The sequence below is a fragment of the Bos grunniens genome, chromosome 4 (genome assembly GCF_055505025.1).
Source record: "Bos grunniens cultivar Pamir isolate PY7600 chromosome 4, Bosgru_T2T1.0, whole genome shotgun sequence".
Lineage (NCBI taxonomy): Eukaryota > Metazoa > Chordata > Mammalia > Artiodactyla > Bovidae > Bos > Bos grunniens.
Window position 1 is genome coordinate 74,036,664 of NC_141168.1, and position 27,420 is coordinate 74,064,083.

Below are 27,420 nucleotides of genomic sequence, written 5' to 3' on the forward strand. Positions count from 1 at the left end.
GGCAGAGGAACCAGAAATCAAATTGCCAACATCTGCTGGATCATAGAAAAAGCAAGAGAATTTCAGAAAAACCTCTACTTCTACTTCACTGAGTATGCTTTATAAAGCCTTTGACTGTGGGGAACACAATGAACTGTGGGAAATTCTTAAAGCCATGGGAATACCAGACCACCTCACCTGCCTCCTGAGAAACTTGTATGCAGATCAAGAAGCAACAGTTAGAACTGGACATGGAACAACAGACTGGTTCCAAATTGGGCAAGGAGTATGTCAATGCTGTATAGTGTCACCCTGCTTATTTAACTTATATGCAGAGTATATCATGCGAAATGCCTGTTTGGATGACTCACAAGCTGGAATGAAGATTGTTGGAAGAAACATTAATAACCTCAGATATGTAGATGACACCACCCTTATATCAGAAAGCAAAGAGGAACTAAAGAGCCTCTTGATGAAGGTCAAAGAAGAGAGTGAAAAGGTTGGCTTAAAACTGAACATTCAAAAAACAAAGATCATGGCATCTGGTCCCATCACTTCTGGCAAACAGATGGGAAAACAATGGAAACAGTGACAGGCTTTATTTTCTTGGGCTCCAAAATCACTGCAGATGGTCACTGCAGCCTTGAAATTAAAAGATGCTTGCTCCTTGGAAGAAAACCTATGATATAAAAAGTTGTTTAATGCTAACGTCTTTGCCAACAAAGGTCTGTATAATCAAAGCTATGGTTTTTCTAGTAGTTCTGTATGGACGTGAGAGTTGGACCATAAGGAAGGCTGAGTGCTGAAGAATTTATGCTTTTGAACTGCGGTGTTGGAGAAGGCTCTTGAGTCCCTTGGACTGTAAGGAGATCAAACCAGTCAATTATAAAGGAAATCAATCCTGAATATTCATTGGAAGGCCTGATGCTGAAGCTCCAATACTTTGGCCACCTGATATGAAGACCCAACTCATTAAAAAATTGATGCTGGGAAAGATTGAAGGCAGAAAGAGACGAGGACAAGATGGTTGGATGGCATCACTGACTCAATGGACAGGAGTCTGAGTAAACTCTGGGAGATGGTGAAGGACAGGGGAGCCTGGCATGCTACAGTCCGTGGTGTCACAAAGAGTCAGACGTGACTGAATGACTAAACAACAACAATAATTTTTAGTTGTTACATGATATCCTGAACTTCTTTGAGTCGACTTTTCCACTTAAGACTGTTCAGAATTCTGAAATAAACTTTTTATTTGACTATTTAGCCACACACAGCTTGAGTCATCTCCAAGGGCTTGTTTTTGATTTATAGCACATTACTAAAGAGCTTCCAAAAAGACACCTTTACATAGACTCTAGAGTTGAGAAAATAAAATTGTATTTTAAACTCCTACTCTTAACTGTGAGATTTGCGAACTTAATATTCATTGGTTTAAGATAATATGATTTAAATTTCCTAGTTAAAATCTATCACTTAAAAAAATACCATCACTTGTTAAAATTTTTATACTGGAGAACTTTATATCCCTCCTACTCCTATATTTTGTCTCAATGTATTCTATCATGTTCAGTACTCAGTGACTCAAATAATACAGCAAATTTCAATCTCTGTCTTGTTGCTGTTTTAATTCTGCTAGTTTCCAGCTGCCTGAATTAGGCACTAACCAGAACTGTTAAACAACAAAGAATCTGCCTGCAATGTGGAAGACCTGGGTTCCATTCCTGGGTCAGGAACATCCCCTGGAGAAGGGCATGGCAACCCACTCCAGTATTCTTGCCTGGAGAATCCCATGGACAGAGGAGCCTGTGGCTACAGTTCATGGGGTTGCAAAGAGTTGGACACGACTGAGTGACTAACACTTTCACTTGAAGTAGGCACTAACTGGAACTGTTACTTTAAAGAACTATACCATTCAACTTATTGAAATCACATTATTATTTTTTACATATAGGGGCATTCTGTTCAACTCTATAGTCCCTTATATCTGTCTACCATGAAGAGGCTATAAAAATTTTGTAGCCTTATTTCTACCTCTCCTAAACAAATGAAATAGAATTAACTAAGATAACGAGCATTCAACAATCATTTGTATGTAGTAAGTTTCAGGGTTCACAAAGAGACCTTCAAGCCTTATGATTCATGTCTTAATACTGTTTCCAAACTTTTTCATCCTCTCAGACAGACACCTTGTTCTCAAATCTCTTACCTTCTCCAGGTCCAGTCGCCTGGTAACCTTTACTATTTATCTCTATTTGCCCATTCTAGAAAACTTACATCAGTTCAGTTGCTCAGTCATGTCCAACTCTTCGTAGCATACATAACTCTTCGCAACGTAAGACAATGTACACAAATGGAATCATAAAATGTTTGTCATTTTATGTCTGTTTTATTTTACTTAGCATAGCATTTTCCAGTTTCGTTCATTTTACACCATGTTTCAGAATTCTATTCTTTTTTATGGCTAATATTCCATTGTATAGATGGGCCACATTTTTGATTTGTCCATTCATCTGTTGATGGACACTTGAGATGTTAGACCTTTTGTCTAACATAGACATTTTGTCTATTGCGAGTAATGCTGTTATGGATATTGGTATACAAATATCTGTTTTGAGCCTTTGATTTCAATTCTTTTTCTGGGCCATAAGGTAATTCTGTTTAACATTTTGAGAAAGTACCAAACTGTTTCCCATTTTTTTTTAATGCCTTAATCTCCTTTTTAAATTTTTCTTTTCCCTATCTCCTAAATGTTTGTTTTCTAGGTGTCTGTACTTTATACCTTGGAGGTTTCATCCACTACTATAGTTTTCACCATTTCCTATGTGTTCATGACTTCCAAATCATCCTTAATCTAATTCTATTTCATTAGCTCCACCCAAATAGCTCTCCATATTACTAGACCTCTTAATTTAGATGTCTCATGACTATAAAGTAGATGTTTGTTGTAGAAAGCCCTTTTTTACATCCCAGATTTTGGAATTTAAAATTAAACCAGGGACTTCCCTGATGGTCCAGTGGCTAAGACTGGGCGCTTCCAATGCAGGGGGCGTGGGTTCAATCCCTTCTTGGGGAACTAAGATCCCACATGCCGTGCAGTGCAGCCAAAAAAAAAAAAAAAAGAATTAAATTAAATTTAGAGCTGGAGCCAACCAACTTTTTCTGTGAAGAACCAGAGAGTAAATATATTCAGGACCTCAAACAATATGGTTTCTGTTGCAACTTCTCAGCTCTATTGTACCTGGAAAGCCAGAAACTATAATTAAACAAGTGGGCATGACTGAGTCTCAATAAAATCTTATTCACAAGAATCAGGCAGCAGGCTGGGTTTGGCTCAGTAATCCTAGTTTGCTGACTGCTTGTTTAGAGAAAGCAAATTTGGGGGAGGAACTGATTGTAATAGAGTACCATTTTTCTCTGATTTCAATGGCTTTAGCAAGTGCTACTAGTGTAACAGTATAACTTTCTTTGAAAATGTAACATCAACTCAACAGGAATTTCTTATTACTTTATTAATAAATAATTATTGAGGGTATATTATATACCAGCTACTGTTTTAGGTACTGGGAACACAATTCCATATCTAAAATCTACTATTTACATTTAAATTGTTTTTCTTTTATAAAAATGGAAAAATGCCACTTTGTATTACAACCCTATTCTTCCACTTGCTCTCTGGACCTTATCCCTTCTCACATTTTCAAGATCTGTACACTCTACTCTTGCTGGCAACTATTCCTTGTGTCTTACATCTTTAGTCTACCTCTATATTAGATCACTGCTGTCTTATTATTCCATTAAAAAAAAAAACTCCTGCCCCCTTTCATTTGTCATTTCTCTGTTCCTCTTTTTAGAAAACTCCTTAAAAGAGTTGTTTGTGCTCAACATCGGGCTGCACAACACCACAATAACTATCCATATTGTCAAACTAATTGGTAATTGTAGTTTATATAGACTTTTCAGCATGTGATGTAAATGTTCCCTTCCTAAAAAGACTTAACTTTGCTAGCTTTCTAGATCGGAGAAGGCATTGGCACCCCACTCCAGTACTCTTGCCTGGAAAATCCCATGGACGGAGGAGCCTGGTGGGCTGCAGTCCATGGGGTCACACAGAGTCGGACAGGACTTAGCGATTTCACTTTCACTTTTCACTTTCATGCATTGGAGAAGGAAATGGCAACCCACTCCAGTATTCTTGCCTGGAGAATCCCAGGGACGGGGGAGCCTGGTGGGCTGCCATCTATGGGGTCGCACAGAGTAGGACACGACTGAAGCGACTTAGCAGCAGCAGCAGCAGCTTTCTAGATACCACACTTAACTGGCCACTCTATCTCATTTTTGCTTGATTTTCTTTTCTGCCCATGTTTTCTCTTTTTCCCTGGCTCATCTTTTTCTTTAAACAACTCTCCATCCAGTTACTTAATCCAAAACCATAAAGTATCATTCTTGATTATTCATTTGCCCTCACCCACCACATCTAATTCTTTGATCAATTCTGGCTCTTCTTCCAATATACATTTACAATCAGTACACTTCTCTCCCTAGTCCAAGTCTTTGTCATCTCTTGCCTGGACATTGCAGTAACACTATGAATGTACTGAATGCTACTGAATTGTACACTTAAAACTAGTTAAAACGGTAAACTTTATGTTATGTATATTTTACTACAATTTTTTAAAAGAAAGAAAGAAAACGACAAAAGGCTAGTTTCACTAAAGCCAAAGGTACAGAGAATCAAGAGTAATAAATCCTCTTGAAACAAACAATATGAGGCCTGAAAACTATGCATTAGCTTCAACATGCCAGTAGTATGGTCAAAGTAAAAGTCAACTTGTATGGAGCAGCTGGAAGAAGAGTGAAGGACACAAGCGTTCAAGGATCTGAATAGACTGACAATTCAGACAGTGCCCAAGGAACCAAAAGAATGACAGGTGGAGATAATACTGATACAGGGTCAAGATTTAATCTGAAATAGCCACTCTCAGAACCTACCTCTGACCCTGTGAGGTGATACTGGGTGTTAGAAAAGGTAAAATGCTGTTGCTAAGACTCGTTTAGTGGAGCAGGTAGAGCAAAGATGTAGTGGGGATACTTTGCAAATGGCTCCAAGGGAGTGGTAGAATATGGATTTCTTTCCCTCAGATTGGAAGTAGTTTTGTTCTGGCCTAGAATTAGTGGTAATAGATCTGCTTCTGCTGAGTCTATACAGGTGTAATGTGGAGGGCAATTCTTGGATTCCCAGACAATGCTACCATGAAGCAAGGGGTGGAGTAGCAGTCGCTGAGTTTTGCTTGTTGTGACACTGAGTATAGTAGGACAGAACTATTCAGGGAAACAGTACCTGCTGCTCCAAAGTGATATTCAGGAACTGTTCTAGAAGGTATTTTAAAAATCACATTGTTCAACCTCCAGTATTACACACCAGGAGTTGACTGATCTAAGTACCACAAACTGATTATCATTAAGTCACTGTATAGTCATGAGACATGAAACATAAGCTCTCTGGATCTCAGATTCCACATTTACAAAATCAAGTCTTAATTCTAAGTCACATGGCATTATAATAACAAAGTAAATACTAAAGCCTAGATCTCTTAGGTTGGTCTAGTACTATTTCTATCAAACTGCATTATCCCCACTTCCTGTGAGATTTATCAGAGTGCTATTTTTTCTATGGATTAATGACCTAATGATGTAAACAGCTTTACCTCATTTCTGTATTACAAAATGGTTCCATGTATTATTTTATTAGAGTTACACAAAGCCTGATTTCTGGTAATTCTGAATCTATACCACTTTAACTGTCATTACTTCATAAACTTTACAAATACGGAGAACACATTTGGGCATTAAAATTTAAATTATTTATGTAACATTTTCATTCTTAAAAATGAAAAAAGGTTATTTTCAAATGTGTTACAGTCCTATATTATTGTTGAAAAACTCAAAAAGCAGAACTACCACCATTTTGTTTGTAGTAATCTACCTGATGTTGCCACATTTTCCTGGAACCACTTTACAAATTTAAAATTGTATTTGTTTATACCAAAATATCCTTATTCTTTAAAAAGCCATCATAAATTATCATTCATTATATATTTTAGTGTAGACATTTAAGCAGTCAGGTGAATTGAAGATCTAAACAGAGAGAAACACTAATCATAAAATGAAGAGAGGAATTGAGAGAAAAAGAATAGGCTAGAATGATTGATTAAATAAGCTCTGATTCCTCCTGAAACTGGACTTTTATGATTTCCTTCTTCCTCATCAAAATTTTAATTTCTTCCCTATATAAACCTTCAAAATACAGTTGTATTTTAAGGAGAAGTTTATATGAGTATTTTAAGTGAAACCTCTAGTTTTTCTTTCAATGTTAAAACATTCGGTAACGTCTAGACACTTGGGTATCAGTAACTGCACATGGATAGAACGGCTCCCTGTTACAGTAATGAATATAAAAGATATCCTCATGGATATCCTCATGGATAGTTCTCACTATGCTCCTTTAGATTTGTGATCAAAACATTTCTATCATTCTTGTTACACCTAACACTTTTTAAAGATATATTAAAATTAAACACATTACAATGGCGTAAAAGAAAAATTTTTAAATGGAGAGATTTGGTGTGACAACTGTCCGCAGTTTACCACATGTGGCATTTTACTTCATTTAACTCATCAATTAACAAAACTTAGCTCTTTTGATCGATGTGGCAAATGGATCTGGAGCCAAGCAGCCCTGGAATTAACTCTTTATTTTTTATTAACTAACTATGTGGGCTTAGGGAAGTCTCTTAATCTCCTTGAGCTGCATTTCTTTTGTAAAATGGGAATAATAGCTGCTTACACACTATGTTACAGACAAGAAAAAAAACTAGAGAAAAACTTCATTATTAAGTATAAAGCAAATGAGAAATTTCAACAGTTCTAAACAATGCTAAGAACAGTATTTCAAAACATTCTTTTGAGTATTAAAACAAATCACATTTAAATGAAAGCACTTCTAAATTAGGATAAGTAAATTAACACTTTTAAGGGCAGCAGAAAGTATTAATTTCTTGACAAATAAAAAGCGTAAAGAAATCATGAACAGAAACATTAAATACTAGTGGAACACAAGTAAAAAGCTACTGAAAACATTTCATTATACATTAAACATTTTAGTATCTTTAATTACATAAATTCAGACTACAAGCAGCCAAATATTTCAAAAAACTAATAATGAATTCTGTCAGCAGATGGCTCTAGTGACACTGAGATAACCTAATATTAAATACTATAAACAAAATACAGACAGTAAAAATGTACTGAATCTCAGAAATCTGGAGTCAAAAAGAGCCACATTAATACTTCAAGCCCTCTTTTTCAAATGAAGATATCAAAGTCTACAATAATTGTCTTAAGGGCTCACTGGTATATTACTGGCAGAACAAAACTGAAAACTCAGATATCTCCCTTTAGTACTCTTAGTCAACAGAAAGGCATTTACTGTATTCCCAGTTATAGCACTAAAAGCCCTCTTCCAAAGTAATTTACCTGTAACTCAGATACGTCACATTTACTAATTTGTCTACCACATCCAAAAATACACATATTTATCCAAAACCTCATTAGAAAGATTTCTAAAGTAATATTTGGTAGTAAAAATAATGTTAAAAGGAATAGAATGTTAGTAATTATGTTCCCAGTCTCTGAGAATAAAAGTAATTTGATTTTCCTTTTTTAAAAAGACTAGGGAAAAAAAAAAAAAGACTAGGAAAGAATCAGTTTAACACTTCCTATTTAATACCTCTTCCCACTTCTCAGCTCTAGAAGGGTTTCTCACCTTTGCTTCTTTAACCAATTTAGTAATTCAGATAGAATGCCTGACATAAAAGACAGAAGAAGCAGTACAAGAAGTCAATTTATATCAATTAGGATAAAAACATACAATTCTAATAAATGCTGAACTCTGGCTCAACTTTCCTATTTATCTACTGGTAACTGAGTCTAGGTTTTCTTTCATATTCCTTATCTTCAAGCAGAGACCTGAAAATATCTTTGTTATATGCAGTCATTGATTATAATAAATTTACTACCCCTAAGTAAAGCTACTATTTACACAAACCATATATCAAAATAAATTACTTAAGTTATGTAAGTCATTTTTTGTAATAGTACTAGGAAAGAAGCTGTAATAGAAAAGGCCTAAAATTAACACATCAATTAAGTTCTGCTTCTGCCATTTAACTGCTCTGTGACTCGTTTCCCCATCTAAAATTTGAAAATAATATCTATCTCATAGTTATATCTTTATCTTTCTTATTCAAAAAGAAATAGATTGTTATGATCTCATAATTTTCATAACTAGCAGAGGCTTCACTGTTCTTTTCTCTTCTGAGATCCTACAGATTGTAATTTAGCCTAGAATTTCTCTATCCAATACAATGGCCTCTAGACATATATGCTATAGAACACTTGAAATACGGCTAGTTTGACCTGAGAGGTTCTGGAAGTATAAAACCAACTTGTGGCAAGGTAATGGGAACAGAAAAAAACAAAATACAAGATCCCTAACTCTGCAGGAAAAGCAAGACAAACCCAAGATGTTTAAAAACTTAGTAATGAGAGGAAAACAAATATGTAACAAAGACTAATGAGTTTTATTTCAGAGACGAGATAATCCAAGAAGAAACGTTACTGAATATGGGAATACTGGACTAGAGTTTAGCAAGTCCATTATTATAGATCCTGAACCAGACCTTCAATTTCCTACTATAAAATGCGACAGATAGCATGTATTCTATCTAGATGAACTGTAAGTGATTAAATAAATTCCCCTTTATAGTCTTAGAAATGAGTATAAATTTGGTTCAGTAAACTAATTCACTCAATAAACAATCAAGTATCTCCTAAACTTTATAGTAGTATAATTTATTAGTGATATATTTTAGCAGTATTTTTAAAAAATATAACTAATAGGGACTTCTCTGGTGTGTCCGTTGGCTAAGACTCCACACTATCGATGCAGAGGTTCTGGGTTCAACACTGGTCAGGGAACTAGATCCCACATGCCACAACTAAAAGATGCCACAGATGTGGCTACTGAAGACCCTGTGTGCTGCAGCGAAAATCAAAGATCCCACATGCCACTATTAAGAGCCAATGCAGCCAAATAAACATTTACATATATATGAAACTAATATATAATTAATAACATCATATAGCTACATGAGTATAACAAAATTCAATACTTTAAAAAAAAAATACTGTGGAATAATTATGTAGCTGCACAGGACGTTAACAAAGAAACATATGGGGGAGTCCCATGTGCCCTTTCCCCAGCATCTTGCATCAATAGAAGTACAGTATCTTCTGATTACATATTTGAAATAAAAAGGAAATGTTAATTATATAAAAATTTCTTATGAAAATAGCTCTAAAAGCTTTATATATAGTTTTTAAGTTTGAAAATTTAGCCACAAAAATTCTGATAGTTGTCTCACAGTAGAAATTGGTACCAGCTATACTTTTTGTGTCCACTGAGTAAGGGATACCATACCCAAGGGACACATACTTGTATGTGGAATAGAAAAAAATAATTTCCTAAAACAGAAATGTTCTTTTAAAAAAAACAGTCATTCTGTAATTACCTACAAGTCGATCATTTTCTAATAATAAAAATGTCCATATTTGTACCAGGAAAGATTTGGCTCAACAATATAAATCGTAATTATTCTATAAACACTCTTATAGATGCATTTAATAAAGAACACAGGCAGAAAGCTCTCCCTTAAACTGCTGTCAATATATTATTCATTCTTTTTTAACTGTATAATTAATATGTGGCTTTTATTCTGTTTGTGCATTGCCTTACAGCATACATACTAAACATGCAAACAAGACAAAGGAGCATCTCACACTGTATGCTGGACTAATTCCTATTTCATACATAAATAATATTTCATAAATTACATTTTGTAGTAAGTGCTTATGAGGCTAATTTTAAAAAAACTGTCAAGGTGAATTTTTTAGGAAGTAAAAAATCTTTATTACCAATAAATGCCTATAACTATTATCAGATATAGATTTGCATCTATCAGATGCACTTAGAAAAACTGGTACTTTAGTCTGGGACCCACTTGCCTGTCAAGCCCACTTCCAGGTTCTTTTTTCTTCGTTAGGAGTGTCCCTATCTGGGCAGAAGGAATGTCAATCAACAGTCACAAGGGTACCCTTGTTTGGGAATCCCTTATTTTACAACAAAAATAACTTAAACATAGTGCAAAAAAAAAGAGGCGTTTAAAAACTGTAATAATCATACAGTTAAATGCACTATGTAGCATATTATAGGAATATTAGAGAGCACTCCTGAGTCTTTCCTAATGGCAGAAGCAGGAGAGGTGGAAACATTTCTAGACCATTTGAAATGCCAGCAAACAGAGTATCAACTGTTTTTTGTCCTTTCTACACACCAGTTTTAGAAGCCCTAAAAGAAAGAAATTTCTTTTTCAAAAAAGTTAAATTCAGCTTTCTGGGCAATGAGTGTCCCATTTAGCACAATTCAACTATATACTGAATCAGAGAGCAAACATACATCTTTCTGTTCTTTAGGTATTCCAACACTGTTACATGAACCTTTTGCAATTTTCGAAAAACAATCAATTTTCATACCAATAATTCAGTGTTAACGTAGTGATCTTTCAAAATCAAAATAAAAGAAAATCTATCCAACACAACTGTCAAGACCAAATAGTCTTAAAGGCAAGGTAAAAACCTTTCGCTAAATCCCTCAGAAATGGCTCCCACAAAAGCAAAAGGTGCCAAAATATTCATCTAGAAGGAAATACTCCCTTTCTCTTATTTAAAACTGGCTGGAATTTTATTTTTCAACTCAACTTAAAAAAAAAAAGGGCAACTGTGTTTAAATGGACATTACAGTTTAAAAAGATTAAAATTGAAAACCAAATTAATTTTCCAATATAAACAAGACAGATTCACAATTTTAAAAAACAACAACCTATTATCTTAATACTTGCTGTCGATAATCAGCAAATGGAAGAGACAAAAAAGAATCAGAAAAAGAGAATTTTGGCTCAAAAGCTCCTTACAAAAGTAATTTTAGTTACAGGAATTTTTGCCTTTAAACTTCTGACATTTACTTTAGCCAAGAGTCTAAAATGATAAAAATATAAATGCAAATCAAGAACTGCTTGGTTGTGCTAAAATAATTATATGAAGTATTTTGCTCTTCCCTATCCAAAGTACCTATGATTTAAATACTTACTCTGAGCCTGCAGCCATCTCCAAGTATGACGTTTCTGCTGTATCAACCCCCAATGGGATCACTATGCTCATGACGTTCGCCTCTGGTAAATTCGATTACTATGGAGTCCTATGCATTGGTATCCAAAACACTGGGGCATGCCAGCCACAGTGCTCATTGCAAACATCTAAGTGCATCCACAAACCCTGTTTAAAAGAAAAGGAAACCAGAAGTTAAGAATCATCTTCATATTCCCAGAAATACTCAACCTATAATAAAGAAAAGTAAAATACATAAAGAAAGCATTCTTTATTAAAATATCAGTATCAGTGCAATTTGCTCAGGGAGTCTCTATTTTGTTCATCTTTCTGGAATTCAGTAATGAGATTATGCTTAAAAGAAGTTTCTGAATCATAATCTTCCTCAGGGAATGAATTTATTTAGGGTGCCATAAGTGGGATTACTAAGGCATATTGCTTAGTAAGGAACCAATAAATATTATTCATTTTGAAAGATGAAACAGAATTTCTTAAAGCACTTTCCAAAAATAAGTCTTCCTGGTTCAGTGAATGATCTAACAATAAACTAACAAACATTGAGTACTTACTGTGAACTAAGCACCACACTAAGCTTTTACATAGATAATCTATTTAATCCTCACAACTCAAGTAGGGATCTCCATTTTATCACCAAAGAATTCAAAAGTAACCATGGGTAAATAACATAACCAAAGCTGCTCAGTTTAAGGGATAAAACCATAATTTGAAATAATTCTACTCTACTGTTTCTATATTTTTTTTAAAAAGCTATTTGTAATAAAATTGTTTTACAGTGGTTGTCACTTTCTATTCTACATAAATACATGTATAGTAAGGGAGTTTCTCTTATTTCTCCAGTTTTCTTCCATGAGTTAATGATCCCTAATACAATTAAAAAACTAACATACTTGAATTATGTTTAAAGAAATTTACCATAGTAAAGAAAATATATTCAGCTTCAATATCAATTTTTCCAATTTAAATTCATTGTTTGTGCGTGCGTGCTCAGTTGTGTCTGACTCTCTGCGACCCCATGAACTGTAGCCCACCAGGTTCTTCTGTCCATGAGATTTTCCCAGCAAGAATACTGGAGTGGGTTGCCATTCCCTCCTCCAGGGGATCTTCCCAACCCGGGGATCAAACCCGCGTCTTCTGCATTGGTAGATGGATTCTTTACCACTGAGCCACCTGGGAAGCCCAAAACACCTGCTGTATGTTCTGTGTGTGAAATATCTACTTAAAATATTTCAGCAGTGATACAGTACAACTTGGAACAAAGCAGATAATCATATAAACAAGAAAAACAGTCAAAACTGTCCCTCTCATGTTATACCTGAAATACTGAAGACAAGTATTTCTTCAAATAGCAATTCTTTATTTATCCTTAATTTTTACAAGTAAGCTTGAGAATATCTACTCAGGTTAATTCCTGTTTCACGATGATACAGATTGTGAGCTCATATTTTATGGGGGAAAAAAACACCAAAATAGGGAAATAACGAGGTGGTTTGAATTCTCCAAAAAAAATAGTGGTTTGAATTCTCCAAGAAAACTAGCCTTTACTTTTAAACTGTATATAACTGGGGAAGAGATACTAGATTATAAATTATAATAAAAATATACAATAATAGGCAATTGCATTTGAAAGTTAAAAACATAAACAGTGGAACCTATCTCTAACACTCTAACAGTAGACGTGTGAGCTAGACAAGTTATTTAACCACTCTAAGCTTCAGGTTCTCTGTTTATAAAATGGGGATACATCCTCATACAGTTTCTGTGGAAAAAAATGAAAAAATGACTGTAAAGCATTTCATACACGGCACTATGCATATTTAGCAATCATTAAGTGGTAGTCACATAAGAGTCGCTCTTATTTCATAATCAAAAAACTATGTGGATTAAAAAAAAACTCTCTAGCTCTCATTTAAAGAGAATCTTCTAATAGTTTTTTTTAAAATAAAGTACGTAATTATAGCTCACTGTTTGCTATGATTTTACAGTTTTCAACAAATTGAAATTATCCTCTAAAAACAACTGCCCTATCTACTTTTCTGCACCTGGGACTGTTGTGGAGTTACTTCATAAAAAGCTGTATTTATTAACCTGCACAAAGGTATAAAATTATAAAATTTCTAAATGATAAAATGCAAGTAATATATAAATCAAATGTTATATTATTCTGTATTTCTTTAAAATGCTGAAGACCTGGACCTAAGAACAATTACAATTAAAAAAATTACTCCCTGATGGTAGCATCTAGTTGGTAGAAGCTTTCTTCAGCTCAGCTTATCTTTCGACTCATAGGAAACCTTATTTTTTAGGTGTATGTTGCTAAATATATAGTTGTATGCTTTTTTTTTCTTTTTTAAACCAGAGGCAGAAACTGGAAAACAGAAGTCAAATAATTATGTATTATTTTAGGTAACTGAGTAGTATTTCCAATCTAAAACAATCTATTTGAGCATGTATTTAATAACAGTACAGCCCATTTTTACATAAGTATACAATCTTCAATATTTAACACTATACTTGAGCTGTTTTTAAATAGCAGTGAAGAGCATGCCACAAAAACCTATTTCAGACAATAGCTTATATTTGTGTCATTACTGTCTCTCTCTCAAATCCTGCACAGTGCACGGAATGAAACAGGTACTCTACAAAGAACAGGTAAATGAATTAGAGCACCCGGGATGAAAATGCAGCTCTGGCCTCATTAATCAAATGAGTTGTCAACCTATGCAAGTGCTATAAGAACAACCACATGACACCTTTTCCAGAAATGCACCTCTCTTCTAAAATCACAGAAGCTCATCCCCAGGATAAACACAGCATTACATCTGTAAAAGAACCACAGACGTTTGAGTTTGATTCAGCAGAGAAGATGATATCAGAATTTACTTACAAGAGGTCAGAAGGCAAGAGGTAATAGCTATTGAGATAATAAAAATGGCAAATACATCACTATATTCGTTAATATCAAAAACTACATAGCCAGAAAACTCACGCTGCTTAAAAATCCAGCTGGTACTTAGATCATAAATTCATTAGGGTCAAATCACTGTGTCTTCAAAAATAAGAAAAGACAAGACAATATAGTATACAGATGTAGAAAAGATGTGAGCTTATAACACAGGCATAACTAGAGAAAAACAATTCAACAATCGAAAAAACTACCACAAAGGTTTCATATCTTATCTGTGAGTCAAAAACCTGGTTTACCCAACTGGCAAGTTAAATACATACAAAATATATTGAGAATAAATGGTGGCCATTAAAGAAATAATATAAAAGGAAATACCATGAGATGTCTGGTAAATCTGAGGTCCAAGAAAGAATATAGGTCTTCACAAAACCTGCTATCCAGAATAGACCTAGAAACCAAGTGAACATAGGAGTGTTGAGCTATTTATTAATGGCATAAAAGTATATATAGTACTTCTAACATGGAACCTAAAACCAAAGGGATTCATAAAGACAGCAGCTAATTCTTAAAATGATAGATTTATTCTTCACTCTTTAATACAGATGAATGCAAACAGAAGCAAAGGAAACAATGCTAACTACCAAATCAAACTGGAAAGAAACTGGGAAGACAATATTACAAAGAATTTCCTGGTAGTCCAGTGGTTAGGACTCCGTGCCATCACTGCTGAGGGCATGTGCTCAATCCCTAGTCAGGGAACTACGATCCCAAAAGCTGTGTATCATGGACAAAACAACAAAAACAAATGAGAACAAAAAAATGAAACAACCCCACAGATTCAGCACAGTAAAGGCATCGATACCAAAACAAAAACAAGCAAAACCATAAAGTAGGAAAAATGAGATAAAAGGCAAGTAGGAAAAGGAATTACATTAGAAATGTCTATCAGAAAAACAGGAAAACTGAGGCTGTGACCACATTTAAAAGGCTCAGAAAACAAACAAAAAAAACACTGAAAAGATGAATATGATACCAAACAGGCAAAAAGGATGAAAATAAGGAAAATTGTTTTCCTAAAATTACAAATAAAGGGCCCAGCTCAATTTAACACAATCTCTTTGAGGTAAGGGTCACTTATTATTACCTTTCAGTCCTTAATAACACCTTACATACACAGAACTCAATAAACATGTAAAATTAGATCCATGTTGGACACTTTGAACATGTAACACTAAGAGAATAAGTGGGTGAATTTTGGGCCCAATTACTAATAGAAAGGAAACAAAGAAACTTGCAAGAAATTATGAGGCCACATAACTAAGATTTCCTTATAAATCAGAAGTTAAACTGTCTTCATTATTCATATAAGATTTTAAGTTTATTTACATCTATTGACTAAGGTATAATAAAAAAGAATACTAGTTGATCAAAATCTATTACCAAGTTACTACCTATGAAACTCTGGGCACCTCATTTCACTATTGTGGGCTTCAACTATAAATGGAAGTAGGTTAGGCTGATGACCTTAGAGTTTAAATTTTAGTCTTAAGTACATTAACAGATAATTTCTGATAATCAAAATGACAGATACATATCAGATTCTAAAAACCTACAAAAAAAAAAAATAGAATCAATTATATATTTCTCCAACTGGGTTAATGTATCAGTACAGTGCTCCACGAGCACTCATATGCCCTGAAAACAGGTTATAATAATGATATAATGATACAAACGATGATAAATACTGAGTGCTTTCAATGCTTAATCCTCACAATGAGCCTATGGCATAGGTACATTAATTATCCCCATTTTACAGATAAGGCAGAGACGCTGAACTTATCCAAAGTTCCACAGATAATAAATTAGAAGAATCAATTTTGAACCCTAATGGTGTGACCCTAGAACCTACACACTAGTTTCCCTGAAATTAAAATTTCCCAGGTGACTGGTAAAATAAATAACCTAGAATTTACAGGTAGAGGGAGAGGCACTGACAACTGCCTCTCTCAAGAAGAAGAGAAATTAAATAACTACTTAAGTGTTTCACTGAAGAACATCCGGACTATACATTTATTCTGGCTCATTAAATAACAGTTAACAAAATCTACTTAGCTTCCCTCCCCCTCCACGAACCTCATCTACTTCATAAACTTACACCTATCCCACAACAATGCATTAAAACACTATGAAATATTAGTAAACAAACACAGGCTCAAAGCCTAAAATTTGTGTTAAAAAGAGTATTTCAGTGACAGTACAAAGCATACACAAGAAGGATGAAAATATTCAAACTGCCTATTATTTTCAGGAGCAAACACATGCCTTGCTAGTGGGTTGAAAGCAACCCAAAAGTTAAGGAAACCAGGATCCAAATCTGAGATTACTCCTGGTGCCTCAGTGGAAAAGAATCCGCCTGCAACCTGCTCCAGTATCCATGCCTGGGAAGAATGGAGAGAGGAGAGGGTGGGCTATACAGTCTCTTTGGGGTCACAAAGAGTCGGACATGACTTAGTCACTAAACAGCAACAATGAATACCTAAGTATACTCATTTCCTTATACAAAACTATATTAAGCAAAGACCACCTATCTAACCAGTTGAATTTTAACTTGTCTCCTTTGATAACAATTTTGTTCCTAGAGATAAAAAATTTCATCAATTCAACTTGCACTATGATAGTTTTGGCGCAAATAAACTCTTCATTTAGAAAAATCTTTCTTCTGGTAGTCAGGATTAATGCAGATGGGCCTACTTGAAAAATGGAAACCTATATATAAAATTCAGTGTTCAAAAAGCACAGTTTCTGTTTCTATTTGAGAGTTCCACAGAGTTTCACTATATATTTTAGTACTAAATTCAGTATCAAATTAGCAATGCTTTAGTTTTCATATTCTGCCACTTATTAATAATGGTTACTTATTCTCTTGAAGCATTAGCTTCTCATCTGAAAATAGAAATAATCACAGAACATATTTCTGAATTGTTTCAAGGATTCTGTGTGGCATTCAGTTAAGTATATGCTATGATTACCAGATAATATTTCTAGGAATTAAATATTTAGGGAAAGTCTTTAGAAGATGAGTATTGGACCATATGGCATATGTGGAAGCTAAAATATGATACAAATGACCTTATTTACAAAACAGGAACAGACTCACAGACATAAATTTAGGGGAGATGGGAAAGGAATAAATTCGGAGTTTGGGATTAGCAGATACAACTTACTGTACATAAAATAAACAACAGGGTCCTACTGTATAGCACAGGGAACTATATTCAGAATCTTATAATAAACCATGATGATAATTTAAAAAAATATATTGTAGAACAATTCTCAGCTATTATACAAAAGTCAATTAAAGAATTTTTTATTAAGAATTTCTGATCTATTCTAGAGTCCATTTTTGTCAGTAAAGGAGAAAGGATGCTTCTGGTAACAAACTGCAAATTTAGAGAATGTGACAGAAGTACTTGCACTTAAAAAGCCAACAGCCAAACCTCTTTATTACAAACTCTAAACATACTGTTTCAATTATTTTCTTAAAATAAAAACCTGTACAGCCTAATGGTTAAAATAACTAAGTCATCTGGCCCTTGAAATCCTTTGTACAAAATTTTTGTCAAAACAAGATTGGCTTTAATAAGATTAAATTCTTTAAAGAATAAGCCAATACCAGCCCTCATGATACTTCCCAACAAGCACCAGACCATCCCTATAGTTAAGAACGAGGCACTTTTTCAAATCAGCTATTTGGCAGTACTCCACGATAGCTCACCTTGCAACCCAGTTTACCTTATCTTTAGCTCACTAGAGATTCAAAGAGCTCAAAAAAAAAACAAAAAAAACACAGCAACATGAATACAAAGAGTGAGCCCTAATGTAAATTTTGGTTGTTAATGATGTGCCAATGTTGGTTCACAGAATGTAACAAATATACTATAATGATGAGAAATGTTGATAGTGAATATGATATACTGAACTGTCTGGGGTACCACTCTTTCTAACAAGGTCTGGAGAAGCTATTCTAAACACCAGTTCTTCAACCTGTCGAACTACTGGTATACTCCTCTATTACCACCCTAAAACAACCTTGAATTAAAATAATTTCAATACTACCCAGTTTTTTTAATGCATGCTATTACTTTAAAAGTGTTCATCATTCCTTAAAGTGTTGGATATCGCTAAACTCTAATGTAAAATCTAGTAAAATTTAGCCTTTATGCAATTCAGTGATTAGCATCTGGTTAATCTCCAGGTATAAATGTACAGCTTCTGTTTCCTACACACACACAAACTATTCTCAGAATGAGTTTAGTCTTTGTTCATACTCCAGTAAGTAAGTAACAAAAGTATTTCATTCTAAACTGTTACCTAATCCCACTTTCTACTTGCCATGTGGCCCATGACTTTAGAATGCACTGCTTGATATACAAACACAAAAGAAAAATAAATCTTCAAATTTAAGAATCACATCTTCCCAATTTCTTAATATCTTATTTTTATGTACAAAAGTAATGAATACTATACTCATTACCACATGCTTTCAATGGGTTCTAAACCTTCCTTAAGTTAGAAAAAAAACACTGTTATTTACAACAGTAGTTTTAAAACTGTGCGCCCAATAGTCCTAACAGAGCTGGGGATTGAGATAATAAAAGAAAACAGGGAAGCAAACGAAAGAAAATGAGAGACAATACGTTCTGTAGATTTAAAAGGAAAAGTCTGAAGCTGCATGTTCTATGTGGTAGCTACAAAATGGGAAAATAACATTAACACTACTTAGCAATATAAAGGAATGGACTACAGATACATGCAACAACTTGGATGAATCTCAAAGAAACTGTGATTTAAAAAAAAAAGTCAATCCCCAAAATGTCACACATACTGTATAATTTCATTTATCTAACATTCTTGAATGACAAATTATAGAAATGGAGAACAGACTAGTGTGGCATTAATTCTGAGAGAGTAACACCAGGGATCCTTGCAGTGATAAAACGTCTTAACTGTGGTGGTGGAGATAGGAATGTACCTGTGATAAAAATGAAAAGAACCTTATACACACACACAAGGACAAGTAAAATGGGATATCTGAACATAATGTGTGAATCAATGTCAATATGGTGCTCATACCTTACTATATACAGTTTTGCAAGAGGTTACTACTGAGGGAAACCAGGGAAAAGACACACCGAATTTCTATTGTTTCTTACAACTGCATGTGAATCTACAATCACCTCAAAATTTAAAAATTTTGAAGTGACATTAAAATTGTGACCTTCAAAAAAAAAAAATAAAATAAAATAAAATTGTGACCTTCGATTTTTGAGTACTGATAGAAACTTTCCTGCAAATAAATAAAACCTTACACAAAAATCTAATCATCTATTTTTATTCTAGGATAAAAGACAGTTTTAATCTCCTATGCTTTTCCCAATGATTGCCAGTGTCAACTTCAAGTGTTGTGTCAAGGAGGCTACAGCCACATACAAATGGGAAGTGGCCACAGTGATTAATGATACTTGCTAATGGGCACAGCAAACATTTTTACTTCATTATTTGCTAAGTCTGTGGTTAAATAGAGTGGCAGGGAAATGTCCCTGCCTGCACATCCTCCCACTTACCAGTTAAGTTTCATTAAAAACCTAAGAATTCCTGGAGAATAGTTTGAAAATCATTAGCTAAAAGGAAATACTAACTCAAAATGTGACATGAAAAACATATTTCATTGGTGAATTCTCTTATCCAAAGGCAAAAAACAAAAGCAGTCATAAAAAAAGTAGTATTAAGGTATAACAACTAAAAATCAAAATAATACAAATCCTGCATTTATCTTTAGTCTCTCAACCTATACAGACTATCAAGCAAGTTCATTCTCGCTTTTTTAGCCTACAAAAAGTATGTCATCAGGAAAGGGCATAGTTTTGACTGAAAAAAAGTTCGCAATAATTTTATTCTCTCATTCTTTATCCTACTCTCAAGCAAAACAATGTTCTCACTCTTCATGATGAACTAAGTATTCCTTCTATCACTATTTTCAGTCATTTCTTTTAGACTGAGAATTGAATCCTCTCATTTCCCTATATAAAAACAATGTGCATCAAATAAAATTAACAGGATTTGAACAAATCTTTCTGATCCTACTGTCTACATTTTACTCTATTAGACTAGGCTAGCAGAATAACTTTCTAAGTAGTTGCTCTTATTCTGACTTGACCTTTAATAAAATCAGTGATTCTCAAACATATATCCACAAAGTGCCCCTTTTCATACACATGGAGTTAGGAGTTGAAAATAACAGATTTGTAGGCCTCACCCCAGAGATTCTGATTAAGTAGGTCTGGATGTGATCTTAAAATATATATATATATATAAAGGATCTGCTTCAGTGCTCTATTTTAGAACACTTGCTTAAATACTGAATATACTTCAAAGCCCACTCTAGTTCCCTAATTTTGCCCTCTTTAAAAAAGCATTTAAAAAAAAGCCTAATAGCTCACAGTAATAACTGGTTCCTAATCTTGGCATTATCAGGTTACCTTGTTCCATTCTAATATTCCAATATATAAATCCACTGATTATGCCAGTCTTTTTGTGATTGTTGCCATAGCCTTGCTCATTCTTCTTCATTTCCCTGTATTTATATCAATCCCACCCAATAATAAAAATATTATTAAACCTTCCAGGATCCTTTAAGTACCAACGCTTCCTTGAAGTCTCAACTTCCCAACTTTGACATCTCTGCCACAACCTAGCTTTAAGTTTGTCAGCAGATCAACCTCCTGATCACTGTTTTCCTTATCTGTAAACAATAATGTGACTAGGTTAACTCAAAAAACTGTTACAGCTATAAGGTCTCTTACACACTAATCTCTTCCCTTCTTAACTTCCCAAAGAATATATTACTTACATTTTTTAACCACTGGTTTATATTCTGACACACTTTTAAGTGTTAGATATACAGATTATCTACTTCACTCTATAGCAAGAACTGAGATATTTATATCTGAGAGAGGGATCTAGCTCTCAAAGCTTAGAACAAAGTGGCTAAGACATCATCTAAGCTATTCTTTCTTTAAAAAAAAAAAATTATTTTTAAGTTTTTGGCTGTGCTGGGTCTTTGTTGCTGCGCGGGCTCTTGTCTAGTTATGCATGCTGGCTTCTCACCGCGATGGGTTCTCTTGTTTGGGAGCATGGGCTCTAGGGCACTCAGGCTTCAGTAGTTGCAGCACATGGGCTCAGCAGCTGCAGCTCCCGGGCTCTAGAGTAAAGGCTTAGCAGTTGTGGCACTCAGGCTTACTTGCTCCTAGACATGTGAGAGCTTCCTGGACCAGGGATCAAACCTGTCTCCTGCCTTGGAAGGCAGATTCTTATCCACTGAGCCACCAGGGAAGTCCCACCTAAGTTATTCTTGTTTAAACCACACTTTAACACATTTAATCCCTTCCTCCCCCTTTAGATAAACATATCTTAAAAACAAACAAAAAATCTGCCATTGAAGAATGTTAGTGATTGATTTCCATCTGGAAACATTTTTTGTTTTTGTTTTTTTAATTGCTTTTTTCTTTACTACTCGAAACTGTGGTTGTCCTCAATATTCCCCATTATTAGTCTCCAATCTTGGATTTAACCATTCATTTCTGATTCCCTATTCCTAGCCATTTACAGGTTGTATATTAATTCAAATACCTGCCATCACTGCAAAAACCAAACTTTCCAACAGAATCTTTTCACATTATCTTCTTCCATTCCATTATTTTTATTAGTATTCTATTCTCCCAGTTCTATTTTTAATCCTTCTTTTCTCTAGTCATTTTAGTCACCCAGTCTTTTGTGTCTCCCCAGTATTTCAGATTCACTCTTTCTCAATTTTCATGCCCACCTCCACCAATCATTGTCATCTGAATAATTTCCAACAATCAACAACCCTTACAGCTTATCACCATCGATTTTAGTACTTTGTCTCCAAACAATAGAAGAAATCTTGAGTGTTAAGCATTCCCCCTCTCCACATCATGGCAACTATTCTGTTACTTCAAAACATAATAAATATAAATGCAAATTCATTCATTCAACATACTTATTGAGCATATATACTTTCTCAATACTATTCGATGTACTGGGGAATAAGTAGTGTATAAAATTAAATTGCCCTTGAGACACCTGAAATGAGTTATGACAATCTAATTTAATCAATGGTATCTTAAGAGTAGTTTTGTCAAGTAACTGCCTTGGATTAATAATTTGTATATTCTCATTACCTTGTCAAGAACTAGTCTTCTTTAAGGATTAATGGAAAGCTATGATGATTTTCAAATGACTTAAAATTCTTGATCACTCTTTAGCTCTGTGACCCTCAGTCTCTCTACGTCTCTCATGAAAAATGGGTGAAAGATCTATATTGCAGAGTTGCTGCACAGAGAAAATAAGATACATAAATACACTGTAGATACTCATTTATGGACATTAGTGTTGTGCCTCTTAGAATTAAAGCCATCAAGTTTATATTTTCCAACTCAACGATAATTTAATTAATTCCAGTCAAAATTCTATTGAGTATCAAGGTCACTCAAATGGTGAAAAAACACATGAAGGAACAAATGATGGGACTACCTGGGGGTCCAGTGGCCAAGAATCTGACTACCAATGCAGGAGACAGGTGTTTAATCCCTGGTCTGGGAAGATTCCACATGCTGCGGAGCAACTAAACCCATGTGCTACAACTACTGATGCCCGCATGCCCTGGCACCCATGCTCTGCAATGAGAAGCCACTGCTATGAGAAGCCCACTCATTGCAACAGAGTAGCCCCCACTTGCTCCAACTAGAGAAAGCCTACATGCAACAATGAAGAACCAGTGCAGCAAAAAATAAGTTAAAAAAAATTTTTTTTAACATCAAATTGATAAAAATAAATGGTCAAAGAAAATAAATACATGGTGAAACAGTTTAAAATAATTTACTATCAAAATCTTAAGTATAAAGTAAGAGTACTTTGGGGACTTATCTGGTAGTCCAGTGGTTAAGAATCTGCCTTCCAATGTAGGGGACTTGGGTTTGATCCCTCATCGGGGAAATAAGATCCCACATGCCACGGGCAACTAAGCCCACATGCAGCAAATATTGAAACCGAGCTCCATAACAAGAGAGCACCTGCCTGCCACAATGAAAGACCCCATGCCACAACTAAGACCCGATGCGGCCAAATAAGTGCATTTTTTTAAAAAAAGAGTACCTTACCTTCTAAGTATTTAACAACCAACAAAGTCAGCGAGAGAATGAATAAAAAAAGGGAAAATACTTTCCATGTTTAAACTGTTTACTTTTATGGAATTTTTCCCAGTCTTTTGATTCCAGAGCTTACAGTATTCAAAGATCAACTTCCTCTTCATACTTTAATATAAAAACAAAATCTAGAAATGGAAGACTAGAGTATTACAACTAGACAGTTGAAGCTCAAGAGAAAAGGCAATGCATTTCACCCTCAAAAATGAATCATGACACTAACAGATCTAAATCTCTATCAGGAAAGCTTTTAGAGGCATATACTCACTGAGAAATTTTACAGTAAAGAGAAAAAAAAATCAAGAACAAAGCTGGTAGATATGAGTGCTACAGTGACTAGTATTATATGCTAAAAGACAGGCTACGTCCACTTTTACTTTCAAATTTCACTGTAAAGATTTTTATGGAAAAGTACATATAAATCAAAAGTAATCCACATGTACTGAGCTGATCAGCCACTCTTATAAAAGTCATTTGAACATGGAGAAAGAAATTACTATGTAAAGTTGAGGACTGAACTAGAAATATTTTTCCCCAAATCCATAATGAACCACTTACTTTAGTACATAAGAAGCTTCTTTTAAGTTATAGTTTAGGCTATATATAAAAGCAGAACGTCTTTTAAAATCTCCATCACTCTAGATTAAATATCACACAGGCTGAAATTTGAAAACCACACAAACTGATCCCACGGACATTAGCCAACACAATCATCAGTTACTTTCCATAGGAAATATGTACAAGATCAGCAAGCCAAACTTAGTAGCTACCATGATACTTCCATACAGAGGGCATTCAATTCTTTGCCGTTAAATGAATCTAGTTTATAATATTATCAGAGATAGAAAGGTCCTTAAAAAAAAAAAAAAGTAAAATTTAAATCTCTCAAGATAACAAGGTTTCTTGGACCTTAACATGTTAGTGTATCTGTTAAATTCCAGAATCTGTCATTTCATTTAGGAAGGGTCCTATAAACCCCACTGGACAAACCAGGGTCTAATTCTGAAAGAATATTTTTAGATCTCCAAGATACTAAGTAAAAAAATAAAGTTACAGAACACTGTAAGATCCATCCTCTTTTGGATTAAATATAGAGAAATATAGATTTATATATAAAAAAGTGTGCTGCGCTTAATTAGTTGCTCAAGTCATGTCTAACTCTGCAACCCCATGAACTGCAGTTCGCCAGCTCCTCTGTCCATGGTGATTCTCCAGGCAAGAATTCTGGAGTGGGTTGCCATGCCCTCCTTCAAGGGGACTTCCCAACCCCAGGTCTCGCACACAACAGGCAGACTCTTTACCAAGCGAGCCACCAGGGAAGCCACAGAACACTGGAGTGTGTAGCCTATCCCTTCTCCAGGGGATCTTCCCTATCCAGGAATCGAACCAGATCTCCTGCATTGCAGGCAGATTCTTTACCAGCTGAGCTACCAGGGAAATCCAGGGACTAGAAATTCATGAGTTCAAAGTCCATCATTTAACATAGAGAATAATGGAAGACTATATACAAATATATAATATAAACCTGTATTTTTAATTTAGGCTATCGTTCATCATTATTTTTGTGTCAAGCCAAAGTATTTTTTGAATATGGCTCTTATAATTTGAATCCTGGGTTCTCATTATTGCATAAACCGTATCTATAATGCATTATCCATGGTTTTTGGTTTTAGATTATTCCAAGGTAAGAAATGGAGCAATGTGAGACTTTCTTCTAGATTTGTATTATTTTTCCCCATAATCTTTTGTCTTACCAATACCTAACTTGACGATTTTCTTCAGCAATTAATTTGCCTTTATTAAGTTTTCCAAAGCATTTAACTAAGGTTTCGTCTAAACAGTTCTCTCTTCACATTCACTTATCTGATTCATGTAATATCTAACTAATATAAGCACAATACAATAAGCACTCCATGTAAATTATACATGTGGGCCCTGAGCCACAGTAAGATTATTTAAAGAAAAGATCTCACACATTAATTCTAACTCTAGATTCTTAACTTCAGTCAACATGGTGATATTTTACATGTCTACAATGGGGATTTGGGCCTAAAAGAAAATCTAATTCATCATGGGACTTGTTTTTGCACCTTTTCACTCTATACTTTTTTAAAAATAGGATAAGATTTGGTGATGCTACAAATAAACTTTCTCTTAATGCAGTTGTATACAATTGACTCAAATAAGTTTTAAATCAACAAAGTACCTCTAAAATGCTTCAAATCCACTGTATCATTTTACTAATTCTCACTATTCTGAAATATGATCATCTTAATTTTCTCAGAAGGGAATTTTAAGTTTTATAGAATTAAATCCCCACTCTGCAAATGTTTACAACACTTTCCTTCTCATAATCTCTCTGAAAATTTCCAAAGAAATTAATAATTTTCATTCAATATGTTATCCAGGACCTGAATCAGTATAACATTCAAATTATCATCCAAATTCATTACCAAGATTTTGCTATCACTGAAAGGAAATATGCCAAGTTGATAAAAGTGTCATCAAAATGTAATCAAAGTATAAATGTGTGTTTTTTCTGTTTCTTGTCCCTCTCTTGTCCTTCTGAACTTTTTGAGGAGTACATATTTCTTTCACTACAAGGTTCCAAAGATCATACACTGCTTCGTCCTAAGAGTTGTAGATGTTTGATGCTCCCCTGTATTACTATCTTACCAATGCCTTTTTAAAAAGTACTGGCATGTATATATGTAAAAGAAGAACCTGTCTCAATGTTTTCAGAAAAAAAATACTTTACTTGTAAAAAATTACACAAAGGAAGAATTTTTAAATGGAGGAAAAGAAACAGCACAATTAAAATAAGTATTTTCAGCCTTGCCTTAGAAATCAAATTGCTAGCATTAGGAGCAAATCATAAACTGTAACTCAAGGTTCATATAACAATAACTCTAAAAATTAAACAATGACATGGAACTACACCATTAAAAAAAAAAAACAAAAAACTACCAATCTAAGTACTTAATTTTTATGTTCTGAATTTAAAATTAGACCAGATTCGAGAAACTATTTTAAATCCCATTTGTATGGAAAACTGTGCAGGAATCTGTCAATACTATCAAAATTACCTATACTTTTCTTCCTTAAAATTAATTTATTGCTGTGATTATGAAAGCAAATTATATGCATTACAGAAAAACCAAAAAGGAAAACTCCCATAATGCCAATTACCTTGAAACAAACCACAAACTAAAAACCTTGTGCAGTCACCAGAGTAAAAACTGCACTGCACTTAAATGTGCAGTCACCAGAGTAAAAACTTACTCAAGCAAGAATCATCAATAGATGCTAAATCTAGGAGAGGAAAGTCTGATGAGGAACAGAATATTTATACAATCTCAAAATATCTCTTTACAAATTACTTAATAATGGCAAAATGAGAAACAATTTACTATAAAATGGAGAAACTACTCAATACCTTAGCAAGCAATCAAAATGAACATACTAGTAGTGGGCAAACAAATATCAAGTACCTCCAGATAATAAAAACAAACACAACACTTATTACTTATCCAGTATTCCAGCCAAAAATGCAAAATCTGAATTTAATTATGAAGAATCCTTAGATAAACCCAAATTGAGGGGAACTGGATAAATAACTAGCCTGCCAATATCATGACAAAATAAAAACTGAGGAACTCTTCCAAATTATTGGAGTCTAAAGAGATCTAAGAACTAAATGCAATCTATGATCCTGGATTGGCTATTGTATCAGAAAAAAAAAAAATACTAATAAAGAGCATAATTGGGACTATTGATGAAAATGGAATATGGCCAAAAAGCTAGATAAAAGTATTACATCTCTGCTAATTTTCCTGAATTTAACACTCTGGTTACCTAAGAAGGGATGCTTGTTCTTACGAAATGCATACTTAAGTATTAAGGGCTCTAACAGGGCACAATGTATACAATATACTCTCAAATGTTTAAAAA

General features: G+C 34.2%; 2 protein-coding genes across 9 annotated transcripts in view; both read right to left on the reverse strand.

The window, feature by feature from the left end:
• The window catches only part of KMT2E (lysine methyltransferase 2E (inactive)), a 91,208-nt gene that overhangs the window by 57,220 nt on the left and 6,568 nt on the right, over window positions 1–27,420 (reverse strand). For 5 of the 7 annotated variants that reach the window (XR_015162700.1, XR_015162699.1, XR_015162701.1 and 2 more), the window contains exon 1: window positions 11,243–11,383. Coding sequence is in view for 3 of the 7 variants with exons in the window: in XM_086396958.1 (XP_086253084.1) it covers window positions 11,243–11,313 (71 nt within the window). In the remaining 4 variants the exon portion in view is untranslated. Of the gene's footprint in view, window positions 1–11,242; window positions 11,428–14,030; window positions 14,100–14,560; window positions 14,634–27,420 lie in introns of those variants that run through there. The other 2 variants (XM_086396957.1, XM_086396956.1) reach the window with 2 other exon arrangements.
• Window positions 11,243–27,420, reverse strand: part of LHFPL3 (LHFPL tetraspan subfamily member 3) — a 696,681-nt gene continuing 680,503 nt past the window's right edge. The window contains exon 4 of one of the 2 annotated variants that reach the window (XM_086397025.1): window positions 11,243–11,427. Coding sequence is in view for 1 of the 2 variants with exons in the window: in XM_086397020.1 (XP_086253146.1) it covers window positions 11,396–11,427 (32 nt within the window). In the remaining variant the exon portion in view is untranslated. The remainder of the gene's footprint in view (window positions 11,428–27,420) is intronic. The other variant, XM_086397020.1, reaches the window with a different exon arrangement.